The sequence below is a fragment of the Phyllostomus hastatus genome, unplaced genomic scaffold, assembly GCF_019186645.2.
Source record: "Phyllostomus hastatus isolate PE091 unplaced genomic scaffold, TTU_PhHast_1.1 phas_contig_133, whole genome shotgun sequence".
Taxonomy (NCBI): Eukaryota; Metazoa; Chordata; class Mammalia; order Chiroptera; family Phyllostomidae; genus Phyllostomus; species Phyllostomus hastatus.
In genome coordinates, this window is record NW_025333577.1 from 1,951,418 (window position 1) to 1,967,951 (window position 16,534).

Here is a 16,534-nt window from a genome sequence, read left to right on the forward strand (position 1 = left end):
TATCCAGGTTTATTAATTATTTTGAAAGTTTGTCTCAAAATATTGTTCCTTTTGAGTACTGGAGTAGAAGGTATAGCAGAACATGAGATAGAAAAAGAGATAGAAAGAGATAAATAGGAAGGGTAGTTGGGTGGTTCAAATGAACAAATATCTGCGATGTCATTCAGTAAGTCTTACCCCAAAGAGTTATTGAGGTTCTTACATCTTTGGGCACTTTGGTAGCTATACTGCACCATTATTGTATAAGACACGTAATCTAGCTTCTAATGGAGAGATAGCATTACATAAAACCAAGTTATTAAATTTAGTTAATTAATATAAAGTTTTATGGAAAATGGAGAAAAGTAAGCACAGATGATGAAACATTCAGTGGTCAAGGATCAGTGGCAGCATAAAATATCTTAAAGATGTGAGGGGACAGGTCAGATTCTTCCTTTGAAATCTATAAACGTTCCTTCTTTTCCTTGCACTGTTGTAATGAGAGGACTACAATTTGGGTAAAAAAATGAAGCGCTCCAAATAGACAGCTAACCTCCAATGGACCCACTTTCCTTCCCTTCCCGGTTCTAGCAGAAAATAGAAAGTGCTGCGATCAAGATTCAGCCACTCACTTTGCATTGGAGACAACCCATCTTATCTTCTTAAGGACAGGATGCCTGAAACTCATTACCTTCTTACAGTGCTATCTTCCCTCCTCCATCTTATTCCCAACAACATCCACACGTGGTGGTGTGGCCACAGTAAACAATTTCTAGCCTGCACTCAGCTGATACTATTGTCCTACTATTGTCCTACTATTGCCCTAGTGTAGCTCAGCAGATTGAATGCCGCCTTGCAAACCAAAGTACTCCATGGTTCAATTCCCAGTCAGAACACATTCTTGGGTTGTGGGCCACGTCTCCAGTAGTGCGCAAGCGAGGGGCAACCACATGTTGATGTTTCCCTCTCTTTCTCCCTCCCCCCTCTAAAAATAAATAAATAAAATATTTTTAAAAACATTTATTTACTTATTTTAGAGAGATGGGGAGAAACATCATCGTGGTGTTCCACTAATTTATGCATTCATTGGTTGACTCTCCACTGTTCCCCTACGTGTGAATGGTGGCATATGGGCGAGGGCGCTCTACCCAACTATATCACCGGCCGGGCTGCTGCCATTCAATTTCTTTAATCCTCCAAGTGCGCGATTGGAACACTAACACCCTGAACAGTGGAGGAAACTACATTACCCAGGGCGCAATGCGCCCAACAATGGCGGAGTTGAGCTAGTGAAAACCCCAAACCTGCATTGCCACGCGGATCCTGGGGTCCGTGCGTGACACACGCGTCTGCCTCTAGGTGGTTGCTTTGGCCTCTCGGCTGGGCTCACGGAGTGAGAGCCTTCAAAGTCCAGGTCGCCACGGAAGAGGCGCCAGAGGAGTGGTCCCCGCTGTGCAGAGGTGCCTCCGAAGCTTGACCGCATCGGGCTGGATCGGGGCCTCAGAGCCTCGCAGCCTCCACTCAGCCCACAGGGCCTGCTGGAGGCCGGCCGCCCCGAGGCTCCCAGCTGAGGTGAGTGCTCGGCCCCCGGGCCCTCCCCCCCCCAGCCCGCCGAGCCCTGCAGCCCAGGCCCCGGTGTCCGGGACAGTGAAGCGCTCGCGGGGGCACACAGGGTGTGACGGGGTGGAGAGAGTGGAGGGACTGAGGGGCCACCGTGTCCAGTGACGCTCAGGGTCCGGTCTGATAATCCGTGCTCTGTTTTGTGTCTAAAGGTGACAGAGAAGCTGAGGCAAAGTACTGCGTAAGGAGTTTTACTTTCATTCTCCAGAAGTGAAGGCTCTGGAGGGTTGTGAATAAAAGAGGGATCAGGGCCCCTGGGTAGTACCTGATCCTGTTTGAATTTACCATGTATTCTGTGGACCACATACGCTGACTACTGAGTAGAGAGGAATTGAGGTCAGGTTGTAATGTTTTCCAAACACTGCTGAGAGGAAGGAGAGACCAGAAGAGGTGATAGAGGAGACAGGATGGTGAATCCTGTAAAAGGTGACGTGACTGGCAGACTTTGCACTGAGGACGGAGCCCCCGAGGTAGTACAGTCAAAGCTGGCCCTGGGCCAGACAAGAGCGCTTAGTGGCCCTAGCCCGTGCGTCCTGGCAGTGGTGGCCAGGCTCTCAGCAGACCATTCTCTTTCCACAGATTCCTGCCACTCCAGAATCACTTAGGGTTCTGGTTTGTGGAGCTTATTCCATGACTTCCCACTCTTGAGGTCATGAAAGAGAGGTGTCCTGGACAGTGTGCCACTCTTCCAGCCCTTGGGCCTGGGAACCTTGAACAGACGCCAAGCCCACGGGTCTAGGTCCAGGTATAGAGTTATGTGAAGTGGTTCCTATGTTTGACAACCAATGGAATGAGATGTTGGAGGTCCTCCCAGGCATAGGTACCAGAACGTGCAAAGGCTTGTAGCTGAGGCCGAACTGGTTCAGGGATCTGCATGTATCCCTTCTTATAGGATCTGGGACCAGTGGGAAAGGAGTTAGGTCTAGAGCAGCTCTGTGACAAGTTGGCTGTCTGTTCTGCAGGTGATGGGAGGAATGGAAGATGTGGAGCAGTAGAGGCAGGTGATCTGACCCATGTCTCAGCAGATTTGCCGTGGCTGCAGCGTGGAGAACAGTGCATGTGAGGGAGGTGGTAGAAGGACCTGGGAGGAGGCTGGTTGTATAATTTGGGTTAGTGTGAGGACCAAAATGGGGTAATGTAGGTGGGAGAAGCATTTGGATGGATGTTTAGGTGTGGCCACCTGGACTTTGTAATTTTGAGTTTCAGAGAAAGAAAGGTAGGAGTAGGGGGTGACTTCAACATTTGGTGTTTAGCAGCTGGAGGTTTAGAAGCAGCATCAACTGAGATGGTGAAATCCACAATAGGAAAAGTAGCTTTCATTGGTGACAACAGGAGGTTTATTTTTGGCCTGTTAATGGTATGAGTTGTTTCAGAGAGTAGTTCAAGGGCATCTGCAACGCCAAGGAGGAGTTTAGGATGGAGACGTCTCCAAAAGGTAGAGGAGAATGTATGGACCAGGGAGGAGTTGTAGGTCAGTGTGAAATATGGAATCGTGGTCAGGATGATAATGGTAGTAATAACCCCAAAAGACCTGGTCTTGGGTTTCCTGCTGGGGCTTCTAGTTTTGGGAGGGGAGTTCATAGCACAGTTTAGAGACAGAAGTGGTCGTGTAGGGGTTGGGGGTAAGATATGGTATGGCACGTGGCCAGGGACATTAAGGGATATGTGGACTTAAATGGAACAAAGCCCTGAAGAGTAATTCACACAAGAGGAGACTGGAGCTGGTGCATATTCACTGCTCTAAAGACTCACCAGAAGTTTCTTGTGAGCCTTGGTGAGACCTGGGGTGTCCCAGTCAGGCTGGCAGGTTAGTGTAGGGGCATAAGTGATCATCTGTGAGACTCTGGGCATGGGATGGAGGGTCACTGGAGCTGGGCCTTCACTGAGTGGGAGGTGGACAGGGGAAGGCTGGACTGGTGGACAGACATCAGGAGCAGCACCAATGGGGGAGGGCTGTGCATATCTGAGGTCTGATGTGGTTCTCAGTGGGTGAGGTTGAAGCAAGGAACAGTCAGGGAGAGAGGCCTTCACAGCAGGACTCCAGGCAGCCCCTGTCAGTGGGGCCCATCAGAGTCTGGGTAGTACCTAATCCTGTTTGAATTTACCATGTATTCTCTGGACCACATATGCTGACTACTGAGTAGAGAGGTCAAGGTGGTGACTGAGGTACAGGGCAGGAGGAGACTGGGGCTGTGGTGTACAGGTGTGAGAGAGAGGTGTGGTAGGAAGATTAAAGTACACTTGGAGGGGGAGTGTGAATTTATGGCTCCAGGTCCCTGGCTTTGATCTAAGAGTGAGTTAAGGATCAGCCCATGTCAGGCAGTGTCTGGAAGAAACAATGTGGGGAACATCAGGAGAATTGCCTGAAAAGAGAGGTTGTAATTCTACATGGCAGTTCCAAAGATGAGAATCCATTTATCTGCCTACGTGTCTATTTTTGTTGAGGGCTGATTCAATGACCAATAGGACTTAGATGAAATAGCAGAAGTCAGTGCCACCCAGGATTAAAAACCTCCACTGCCCTGGGGAAGGGAGAAGGGTAAGCAAAGGATAGATTATAGGGGTGGGGAAATTAGAATCCTGGGAAAGAAGCTGATCTGGGAACAAACAGTCCCTGTCATGGCAGAGCTGTGCTACCTTTGAAGTTGTGTTTTTGGGAATGTAGCTGTGTGAGAGAAGTGTGGTTCAAAGAATTATGTACACAGGTTTACATAAACTGATGGCCTCAGTGCCCTGGGATTGGGATCATAATGGTAAAGGGTGATGCCATCTTTTTTTCTCTTGTGCAATCTGGAGGACCAACGGGGTATTGCCTGACGAGACCAGTGTCAAATCACTCACACCATCTATATGACCAACTTCAATCCCTAACCATTGTATGTGACACCCACTGCATTGATAAGAGGCAGTGTGACCCACATGCCAGGCCCATAACTGCCCATCAGCCTATTGTTGTGGGAAGACACACTATCAATAGGAATATAGGAAGAGTGACACCGATGGCACCAATGCCTGGTATCTTCTCTGATGTGGGGACACGAGTGAGCAGATGGATGTGGAAAGTGGGGTGTAGGACAAACTTGGAATCCTAGGAGAGAAGCTGGTCATGGAATGAACTGTCCCCATTCTGACAGGATATGAACTTTGTGGACGTGGCCATTGCCTTCTCCCAGGAGGAGTGGGGGCTCCTTGATGAGGCTCAGAGACTTCTGTACTGCGATGTGATGTGGGAAATCTTCAACCTTGTAACATCTGTTGGTAAGACCTTCATATCTCTCCTCATTTCCTGAGGTGATGTCCTGCCTTCCCTGTTTTCTCCAGAGGTAGCGTTGTCTTTCCCACAGCCAGACCATGAACTCTGCTAATTTCCACCTCTCTGTTGTCAACTGTGCTGTGGCTGCCAGTGCTGAGCTGTGTGGAATGTCCTGAGCCATGAAGTGCTGGACTAGCCCTAACACCTGTTTTCTCAAAAATTGCATGGAAACCCTGACAGTGTGGCTTAGTGGGTTGAGCATTGTCCTGAAAAACAAAAGATCACTGGTTTCATTCCAGATCAGGGCACATACCTGGGTTGCAAGGCAGGTCCCTGGGTGGAGGCATGTGAGAGGCAGCCAATCCATGTTCCTTTCACATATCCATGCTTCTATCTTTGTCTTCCTCCCTTCCTCTTGCTGTAAAATAAATAAATAAACCTTTTTTTTTTAAGTTCAGGGAAGACTCTGGGAGTCTGAAATCTTGCAGACAGCTCAATGGATCCCACCTTGCTTGCCCTCTTCCTGACAGGGTGACTGTGTCCTGACCCATGGCCTCCAGTTCTGCCCCTTCATCTGGCTCATGGCTCTTTGTGACTCCCTGTGCCTGGTCATTGTCATTACTTGAATGGACTGTTGGCTGTTCTTGTAAGATTCTTCTTCAAATGATGTTTGTAATCTGGTCTTTCCTGAATACTACTGTATGCTGAGTTGCTGTGATTCAGTGGTTGCTGCTCACCACTGTTTTCTTTCATGAGTACTCGAATTACTCAAGTTCTTCTTTTGAGGTTTTTAAAAATACATTTTATTGATTATGCTATTACAGTTGTCCTCTCCCTCCCCCTTCACTCCCCTCCACCCTGCACACCTCCTCCCACCCACATTCCCCTCCTTTACTTCATGTCCATGTATCATACATGTAAGTTCTTTGGCTTCTACAATTCCCATACTATTCTTGCTCTCCCCCGTCTGTTTTCTACCTACCATCTATGCTACTTATTCTCTGTACCTTTTCCCCTTCTCTCCCACTCCCACTCCCCTCTTGATAACCCTCCATGTGATGTCCATTTCTGTGGTTCTGTTCCTGTTCTAGTTGTTTGCTTAGTTTGTTTTTGGTTTTGTTTTAGGTGTGGTTGTTAATAATTGTGAGTTTGCTGTCATTTTACTATACCTGTTTTTTATTTTCTTTTTCTTAGATAAGTTCTTTTAACATTTCATACAATAAGGGCTTGGTGCCCTGGCTGGCATAGCTCAGTGGATTGAGTGTGGGCTGCGAACAAAGGGATGCAGGTTCGATTCCCAGTCAGGGCGCATGCCTGGGTTGCGGGCCAGGTCCCCAGTGGGGGCCATGTGAGAGGCAACCACACACTGATGCTTCTGTCTCTCTTTCTCCCTCCCTTCCCATCTCTGAAAATAAATAAGTAAAATCTTTAAAAAAAAAAATAAGGGCTTGGTGATGATGAACTCCTTGAACTTAACCTTATTTGGGTAGCACTTTACCTGCTGTTCCATTCTAAATGAAAGTTTTGCTGGATAGAGCAATCTTGGATGTAAGTCCTTGCCTTTCATGACTTTGAATACTTCTTTCCAGCCCCTTCTTGCCTGTAAGGTCTCTTTTGAGAAATCAGCTGACAGTCTGATGGGAACTCCTTTGTAGGTTACTATCTCCTTATCTCTTGCTGCTTCTAGGATTCTCTCCTTCATTTTTACCTTGGCTAATGTAAGTGTGATGTGCCTTGATGTGTTCATCCTTGGGTCCAACTTCTTTGGGACTCTCTGAGTTTCCTGAACTTTCTGGAAGTTTATTTCCTTTGCCAGACTGGGGACATTCTCTTTTATTATTTGTTCAAATAAGTTTTCAGTTTGTTGCTCTTCCTCTTCTCCTTCTGGCACCCCTATAATTCGAATGTTGGAACATTTAAAGATGTCCTGGAGGTTCCTAAGCCTCTCATTTTTTTTTTTTTTGAATTCTTGTTTCTTCATTCTTTTCTGGTTGAATATTCCTTTCTTCCTTCTGGCTCACTCCATTGATTTGAGTCCCAGTTTCCTTCCCCTCACTATTGGTTACTATGCATTTTCCTTTATTTCACTTAGCGTAGCCTTCATTTTTTCATCTAATTTGCAATCAAATTCAACCAATTCTGTGAGCATCCTGATTACCAGTGTTTTGAACTGTGCAATCTGATAGGTTGGCTATCTCTTCATTGCTTAGTTGTATTTTTTCTGGAGCTTTGATCTGTTCTTTCATTTGGGCCATTTTTTTTGTCTTGTTGCACCTGTTACATAGTGAGGGGTGGAGCCTTAGGTGTTCACCTGGGCAGGGCAACCCACATAGCTGGGTTGTAAGGCTGTATGAGGGGTAGGGGTCTGAGAGGGAACAATGGTGCTTGCTCCGCTCTCTGCCGGATTTCAGTCACTTCCCCCACTTCCCGCAGGGAAAGTGGGCCCTTCTGGTGCTGATTCCTGGGTGGGTTGGCTTTTCCAGGACCCTGTGGGTCTCTCCAATGAACTCTCCTGTGAGGCTGGGAGTTTCTCCTGGCTCCTGAACCCACACAGGTGTTTTCAGTTAGTGGTTTGAGGCTTTATTTCCCTACACTGGTACCCTGGGTTGTACGGTTTGTCCCGCTCTCCAGTTTTGCCTGGTTTATCAGCGTGCAAATGTGGGACTGCCTGGTCTGCCAGCCTCCTTGCATGCAGTGCCCCATTCCACAATCCCCCACCTCACTGGGTCTGCCAGCTGTTGCCTTGCCGTGAGCCCTCTCCACCCCGGATGCCCATCTCCACCCCTCCTATTGGTCTGGATGAAAGTGTCTTCTTTAACTCCTTGGTTGTCAGACTTCCGTACAATTCAATTTTCTGTCAGTTCTGGTTGTTTTTGTTTTTAAATTGTTCTTCTTTTGGTTGTGCAAGGAGGCACAGTGTGTCTACCTACGCCTCCATCTTGGCTAGAAGTGAATTACTCAAGTTCTGAGTAGTTTTTACAATAAGATGCGGAGAGAGCCGTGTTTTCTCACAGGGTGGGCATTCAAAATGGTCTCAGAAGAGACCTTGCCCTGGTAAACGTCAACTATGGAGAGGGCATGAGAAAAGAACTGTGTTCAGATCATTCCAGAAACCTGCCTTGTGTCTAGTAGTGTTTTAGTACAAGTGTCACTGGCCACAACTTATTTTTTTCTTTTCTTTCTCATCGTAACACTTTGCTGTCTTGTCATTTTATCTGTGATTTTCTAGCACCGGGCTACCTTAACATCTGTGGCCTCTGTGCATCACCTATTCTTCTGCACAGCTCCCTCTGCAGTATTCTCCATCATTGACCTGAGCATGTGTTATTAGGTTGCATACATCCTTATGTAGTCCTTGAACACTAACTACACATTTATTGAATTTTACTGGGTAAAGGACATAACCAGCCTTTTGCATAACTTGCCTGTGTCACCAGCAAAATACCCTAATCAATGCTGTTAACAGAAGAATGAGTTGCAGATCCAGTTTCACTTCCATGTGGTCCTTGCATCTCTGTGTTCTTTTTCCAGTGAGGTGTCCCCTATTTTGCGATCTTCAGAGGTCCAGTACTACACAGCAGGACCTTATTCAACCTGCCTCTAAGTCCCTTTCTTTCAGACATTCAATGGAACCAATGTATTATGTGTGATACACCTTTGTAATAGGACTTCATTTTCCCATGAAAGCCCACATCTGTTTTCTAAGCATTTGTCTGCTTTCAGGTTGTTTGCATAAAATGGAAGGCGATGAGACCCCTTCTGAGCAGAGTGTATCTATAGATGGAGAATCACAGGTCAGTTCTTCTAAGACAGCGCCTGCAACTCAGAAGACCCATCCCTGTGAGCAGTGTGTCTCAGTCTTGAAAGCTATTTTGCACCTGACTGAGTTTCATGCAGCATACCTTGAGCAGAAAGCATTCTTCAGTGATGCGTGTGTGAGAGGCTTCTGTTTCAATGCCAAGCTTCAGCAGCAACAGAAACCTGCCAGTGGAGAGAAGCTCCTGAAAGGAGATATGGACAGGGCCTCGTTTGTGACAAGGTGCAGGTACTACGTGCCAAGGGCACTTTTCACCCATGGGGATATTGGGGAAGACCTCCAAGCCATCTCTGGCCTTCTCCAGCACCAAATCACTCCTAACAGTGGAGAGCCACCCAGTGGTGGGCAGGGCTTTCACAGCAGAAAAAGTCATCCCCAGTTGGGCGAATGTAAAAAAGCTGCCAGCCGCAACCACAAACTTGTTCAATGTCAGGGTGTCTGCTCTGGAGAAAGTCTTTATGAGTGTAGCAACTGTGGGAAAGCATTTGGACAAATCTTTAACCTCATTCAACATAGAAGAGTTCACACTGGAGAAAAGCCATATGAGTGCAGTGTTTGTGGAAAATGCTTTAACCGCAACTTTTTCCTTCTTCGACATCAGAGTGTTCACACTGGAGAAAAGCCATATGAGTGCAGTGATTGTGGGAAGTCTTTCAGCCAAAGGTCTAACCTCATTCAACATCAGAGAGTGCATACTGGAGAAAGGCCGTATGAGTGTACTAATTGTGGAAAGTTCTTCAGCCAAAGCTCTACCCTCATTCAACACCAGAAAATTCATACTGGAGAAAAGCCGTATGAGTGCAGTGATTGTGGGAAATCTTTTAGACTACGCTCTCACCTTATTCAACACCGTCGAGTTCATTCTGGTGAAAGGCCTTATGACTGTGGTGAATGTGGGAAATCTTTTAGCGATACCTCTAGCCTCAGTAGACACCAGAGAATTCATACTGGCGAAAAGCCACATGAGTGTAGTGCTTGTGGGAAGTTCTTCACCCAAAGATCTGCCCTCATTCAGCACCAGATAATTCATACTGGAGAAAAGCCTTATGAATGTAATGAATGTGGAAAATCCTTTAGAAAACGCTGTGAGCTTATTCAACACCGTCCAGTTCATTCTGGTGAAAAGCCTTATGAGTGTGGTGAATGTGGGAAGTTTTTTAGCATTTACTCCAGCCTCTTTAGACACCAGAGAATTCACACTGGAGAAAAGCCATATGAGTGTAGTGAATGTGGGAAATCCTTTGCACAACGCTCTTATCTTATTCAACACTGTCGAGTACATTCTGGAGAAAAGCCTTATGAGTGTGGTAAATGTGGGAAATACTTTAGCTATACCTCTAACCTCATTCAACATCAGAGAGTTCACAGTGGAGAAAATCTTTAAATGTGCTGGAAATTTTTTTTTTCACTTACTGTAAGAACACTGGAGGAGATGTTTTGAGAGCCACTTACCTAAATTGCAATGTTTTAGTGAAACATTCATACACTGTTCTAGATTGCTCTTAGTTTTCAGGTACAAGCAAGGCTCAAAGCAGCTTTGTGGCACTTTGTAACCTGCCCAGGGCTATTACCAGATGACGTCATTGCCAGTTTTTGTGGCTGAAGCCATTTCATCTCTACCACCTGGCTCACCTACATATGTTTGTCAGTCACAACCCCAGTGTTCTCAGAGATGACCTCTGTTCTCCCTTTTGCTTGAGAAAATAGTGAATACTCTGATCCTGTGGTGAGATCCTTATTTTTTCCTGTTTGAGTAGGGAATGGCCCTGACCCCAATGTGGGTCCAACAGACCCATTTTTGGCTAACAAGGACTACTTCTTCCAGGGTCATTGTTGTTCTCATGTTATACTGTGATGAATCTTTTAGGTTCTAATTCATGAATATGGAACCTGCTCACTGTACACTGCTCTGTTTATGATCTTTTTATAAAGGTCTTTTTACTTTAGTACCTTTAATGTTTGTGGTTCAGTTCACTACGTAAGATTGTTTGAAAGCAGAATTGTGATCTGTCAACATGTGGAGGTGAACAGATTTTGTGGGGATCCCAGACTCACTATGCTTCAGCATAACAGCATTATGGCAAAAAATTGCTGTTCAATATTGATTTATTTTGTATTGCTTCCCAAGGCATTGAAAGAAAGACTGCATGACTTTGTCCTAATTTGCATCCTGATGCCCAGGTTATTGGAGAGGTCAAAGGTCACTCAGAAGAGGCTTTTGTGCCTCTGTGAACAATATGAGTTACATTTCTTTGCTCACCATATATATTATGTAATTTTCAGCAATGATGTGGAGACCTCCTCCCCAGGTCCTACAAATGAGCCATGTGTCAATTATGTATGAAATTTCATACATGGGTTGGTGTCATTTGCTGTAAGACTCTGAGTGTTAGGTGGAAACACAACTGAGACAGAAAGACTGTATTAATAGTGAGTAGGAGAGACTGCAGTAAATTAGATAGAAGTTGCCTCTTCTGAAAATTCATCCACAGATGTTCCAGGGACTGGTTTATGTGATCTCTTTATACAGGCATTCTGAGAACCTCCATAACTGTTTCCCCTAGCTTAGGTCATTGGCAGAGAAGATAATCTAATGGTCTGTGGTCTTCCCCTATCCTCTCTAGGGTGCTTGCTTCAAGGCCGTTGCTGTACAGGCAAGAAAACAAAGCTAGAGAGAAGGACAATCCTGTACTCAGTCCTAAGATGTGTGCCTTGTGACCCAGTCATCATTCCTGATGATTGGATGGCAACAGTCATCACTGTTTGCCAGTATTTGCTGCCACTGAGGCAAGGCTGCCACTCCTTGGACATGAGGAGAGAGGTGGTAGAGTTCACATAGTGTTGCCAATCTAATTTTCTAAGAAAAGGGGGATATCTGGGTCATTAATAGGAACCACTTTTTAAAGCTTTATGCAGGTATATGTATAATTGACATGCAACAAAGTGCACTTATCTGATGTGGACTGTTTGGTGAGCTTTGCCATACTCATAAAGCTGTGAAACTGTCACACTTGACAAGGAACTTATCTGTCACCCATAAAAGTAGTTGTACAGTTTTGAGTACACAAAACAGAGTTTATTCTTTTTTTTCCTCACCTACCCATTATACTTGCTACTTTACTTTCCTCTGAAAAACATACAGTGTTATTTGGAGAAATACAGAATTAGTTGTCGGGAGTTGCTTTTGGAGAATGATCCACAAGTGCCTTATCTGTAGTCAGATATTGATACAGGGATCACCTCTGGCACATTAATCTTCATACTTCCAGCTCTGTTAACTGTGATTCAGCTTTTTATTTTTGCTTCATTTTGAAGGATAGTCATTGCTTTTTTGTAATTCCTTTGAGGATTGAAAAGTGGCCTTAACAAGTTTGTGATAGAGACTGGGTATAGTACTTCAGTTCCTTGTGATATTTTGCCTCCTGGCATGCCCCTTTGGGGTATCCCTTCAACCTGAAGGTGCCCTGTAAATCCTCTCCTTCCCAGATGATGGACCCTGTATTAGTCTGCTCGGGCTGCCATAACAAAGTGCTTCACACTGGGCAGCTTAAACAACAGAGACCTATTTTCATATACTTGGAGGCTAGAAGTCAGGCCAAGATGTCAGCAGAGTTGGATTCTCCTGAGGCCTCTCTCCTTGGCTTGCAGATGGCCATCTTCTCTGTCCTCATATGGCCTTTTGTGTGTGTGTGTGTGTCGGACCTAACCTCTTCTTGTAAGGACACCAGCCTACCCTATTGATTATTACCTTCAAAAGACCCTGTTTTCAAGTACATTCTGAGGCAGTGGGGTTAGGACTTCAGTATATGGATTTATGCCATGCAGTGCAGCCCATAACAGTCCCCAGGCATCTTTTCATTAAGGAGCTCTCTGGAGGATTATCTCATTTAACACCCCTGAAATTATCTAGCAAGGGAATTATTTATGTCTACTTCTCAAAGGAGAGATCTGCAGCTCAGAGAGGGTACTCAGCTGCAAGTGTGAGCTGGGAAAGATTTATTGGACAAGCTGTGGGTCAGCTCACTTTGTTCCCTTGCATCCTGTCCCTGAGGGAAACAGCAGACTCCAGCCAGAAGCCCAGATTCCTTTCCTGTGATGTGGGACCATGTAGAAACAACACCCTAAAATCACCCAAGGCCCCAGGGCCCCTCCCACACACCTGCTGCACCTTCCCTGCAAACTCCTGCCCTCTTGTCCTCATGGAAGGCTTCACCAAAAAAATAGTAAACAACCAATACAAAATAAAGACAAGAGGTTTAATTCTCTGCTGAAAATGGAAAGGAGATTTTCTTCCCTTTCCTTGTCTTAGAGCATTTGCCTTCTTCGAAACCTGTAAGTACTTTTCCATCTCTAAAGTGTTCACCATTGCGCTGGCATCCCACACAGGGTCATCAGTGTCACTCCAAACAACACTGGCCCTCACCATTACATAGAGTGATTTGTGTTTAGATCCTGTTGGTCTTCTAATATCACTGCAGGGTGCCCCCTCCCATCAGTGCCTCAGAACTAAGTGTCGCCCAGTAATTACTGTCACTTTGGTGGACATTGAAGACATGCTGAAAGACTGAAGAAAGCTCAGTCTCTTTTTTCCACCCACCCCACAACAGGTGATCTTAGCCCTCCCTGACTGTTCCTCCCCAGCCTTCTAGCTAAAATGCAAATCAATGACTGACAAAGTGAATCCCTAAGAACCTTCCCTTTCCCCCCTAGAAAACTAGACCAACCACTCCCTAACCTGGGTAGTAGAGCAGGATGGTCGCATTCTACAACCTGCACCTCTCACACAGGACATGACAGCATCTCACACCTGTCACACTGTCCCCATGGTGTATGTGAAGTGACCAGGCTGTGCTGAGTATCAGTATCAGAACTTTCGCACAGGGTCCCCATCCAATCTGATACCTGACATGTCTGTTTCCAGGCTGTGCTGCTGTATACTTGCAAAACAGTCACGAGGTTTGTGTTTCCAGACGTGTCGCATAGAAATGACTTATACTTGGGGAAAAAATAGTAAACAACCAATACAAAATAAAGACAAAAGGTTTAATTCTCTGCTGAAAATGGAAAGGTGGTTTTCTTCCCTTTCCTTGTCTTAGAGCATTTGCCTTCTTTGAAACCTGTAAGTACTTTTCCATCTCTAAAGTGTGCGCCTTTGAAGGCCAGCTGAGCCTTTTGTTCAGGCTCCCAGTCCCTGTGAAGGAAGGAGGCTAAGCTCGGGGGCACTTTGTCTGTTTGTAAAGCTACCTCCTGTTTATGTGTTCTATCTCTCTCGATACAGTGTTTTTCACTTGTTTTTATCTTAAAAGCTTATAGTATGCATATCAGCTTGGTTACATAGAGCAGTGGTCCCCAAGCTTTTTGGCACCAGAGACCAGTTTCATGAAAGACAGGGTGGAGGGTTGGGGGTTACCCGGAGGTGAGAGGGAGCTCAGGTGAGCTTTGCCCGCTTTGGATGAGAGGAGGTGGGAGGGAGACAGGAGGCAGATTTCAGGCCAGCTTTAATCCGGTGGTTCCTAACAGGTCGCAGACCGGCAGCAGCCCATGGCCCCTGATATAGGGGAATGAGAGTTGTTGTTGTTTTTTTTAATTTTTTCTATTTTTGTACTTTCTTAGCAGAGTACCTGCAATGGACATCTCATTCTGGCTTAATGCTTATTTAATAGTAAAGTGTTTCCTGTCTGTACTGTGAGAGAATGTCTGGGCTGGGAAAATATTTTATTTTCCCAACAGTTATCATCACACACCTGCCTGTAGAAACCAAACGTCCCACTCATCTCATCAGTATTTAGTGTACAGGAAACATGTGCAAGGATGATCACTTAAACAATACCAGACAATAAACCTTGTCTAAGAAGTGGCTAATTGTAATGTGCAAATGTGTCAGCAATTTCAGCAAATAATTAGAATGGTATTTGGAATGATAGGATAAGAAACTTTTGAGACAGCTACTCAACCTCTCATGTACTCACTGGATCCTGATAGCAATAAGTCTGGCTTAAGAAACTAACTCATTTCTTTTTTTTTAAGATTTTATTTATTTATTTTTAGAGAGGGAAGGGAGGGAGGGAGAGAGAGAGAGAGAGAGAGAGAGAGAGAGAGAGAGAGAGAGAGAGAGAAACATCAATGTGAGGTTGCTGGGGGTCACGGCCTGCAACCCAGGAATGTACCCTGATTGGGAATCGAACCTGTGACACTTTGGTTCTCAGCCTGCACTCAATCCACTGAGCTATGCCAGCCAGGGTGAAACTAACTTATTTCTAAGACAGTTGAGGAAATTAGCCATCAGTAATAAAATATTTTATTTTGTGTGAAAGTTACTGGCATTGTGAAATAGCCTTTACATTTGAAAAAAATGGGTTTTGAGGAGGTTATACATTTGTTGGTAATACATATACATGTCTGCAAACATGTATATTTTCATAGTACTACTGTATTTAGAACACATTTTATAACTTCCAGATGATATTTTTCATTTATTGTCTCCCCCCTCTAAGTTGTTAAGTTTTAGAAGGGCAGGGAGCCCTGACCTGTGAGGCTTAGTTGGTTGAGTATCATCCCGCACAATGAAAGATCACCAGTCCCACTCCTGGTCAGGGCACATGGCTGGGTTGCAGGTTTGGTCGTAGGTCAGGATGCATATGAGAGGCAACGGATTGATGTTTCTGTCTCACATTAATGTTTCTTTTCCTCTTTCCCTTCCTTCCCCTCTCTCCAAAAATAAATAAAAACTTAAAAAAGAAAAACAGGGAGGGTAAGGAATTTTTATTTTGTTCACCAAAGCATCTCAGGTGCCTAAACATCTCAAGTGGCTGAAACATTTTAAATCACCAATAAATACCTGTTGAATAAATGAAAGTGTGATGCTTGTATTGTTTACTTTTTAAAATCCAGGGATGTGTCCTATGTGAGAAGACAATGAACTCCAATGCCAGGACACAAACTCTTTCTGCTACCCAGTTCTGTGTCCCACACCCTTTATTTTAGTGCAGCCACAGGCACCAAAATCCATGGGGAGGGGAGGTGGGAACCTGGGGACAGGCCTTATTCCATAAAAGGGAACCATTTTATTCAAACGATATAATCATGTCTTAGATCCACTGGAAATACCAATAGCTAAGTGGAATGTAAACATGACTGGTGACTGAAAGTTGCAGAATCCTCTTATATGAACAGATACCATAAAAGTCCAATGTTTTCCACCCATATATTCCAAAGATGGAGAGCATGGGGGTTGAAGGAGCTTATTTGCCCAACCAGTTTGAAAAGATGGTCTGGAAAAAAAAAGAAAAGATTCTATGCAGCACTGAGGCAAAAGCACATGTGCCGGTTATTCGGAATCCATTTGTGAGCTGGTGTCCATCAGGAACTGGGGCTAAGTCCTGAGAAACTGGGAGGTACCCTGTAGAAATAGCTTGAATCATGGAAGGTGGCAATCTATAGGGTAAGTTGTGACATTTCTCTGCTTTCCTCATATGTATAGAAGGAAGGCCTATTGGGCTATGGAGAAGGCTCCAGTGGGTGCAGAAGCTCATTTATCCATCCTTTTTCCTGGACTGTCTCCAAGGGGTGTGCTATAGTGGACATTCTTGCCTATGCTTCCATATGAGGGAGAGCTGCTTTTGTAATGTCCTTTGTGGGGTGGGGGACAAACATTTTTAAGTGGTTTTAGTAATTATTAAACCATCATTGACAAGATCCTTCATGTCCATGTCTTCTGGAGCACTCAACATTGTGATTGGTCCAACCTTAATACCAAGATCCTGGCTAACATTTATTGGATTAAGCTGGTAAGATAAAGGAGTAAAACACACACAAACACACACAATTTCTTTCTCCACCCCCTGCTTAGCCAATATGAATGGGTT

The 16,534-nt window shown here is 45.0% G+C and overlaps 1 protein-coding gene across 1 annotated transcript; it reads left to right on the plus strand.

Annotated features, from left to right (window-relative positions):
* The first annotated feature begins 1,252 nt into the window (after positions 1 to 1,252).
* Positions 1,253 to 14,635, plus strand: LOC123826064 (zinc finger protein OZF-like). Its single transcript, XM_045849853.1, has 3 exons — positions 1,253 to 1,551; positions 4,734 to 4,857; positions 8,576 to 14,635. The coding sequence occupies exons 2-3, from the start codon at positions 4,737 to 4,739 to the stop codon at positions 10,051 to 10,053; spliced, it is 1,599 nt and encodes a 532-aa protein (XP_045705809.1). The 5' UTR covers positions 1,253 to 1,551; positions 4,734 to 4,736; the 3' UTR covers positions 10,054 to 14,635.
* Positions 14,636 to 16,534: the final 1,899 nt, after the last annotated feature.

Bases quoted from the DNA above. Each gene is read 5' to 3' on its own strand.
- LOC123826064 (XM_045849853.1), top strand. From the start codon at position 4,737: ATGAACTTTGTGGACGTGGCCATTGCCTTCTCCCAGGAGGAGTGGGGG. The intron at 4,858-8,575 runs GTAAGACCTTCA...GTCTGCTTTCAG, and splicing joins CAACCTTGTAACATCTGTTG to GTTGTTTGCATAAAATGGAA.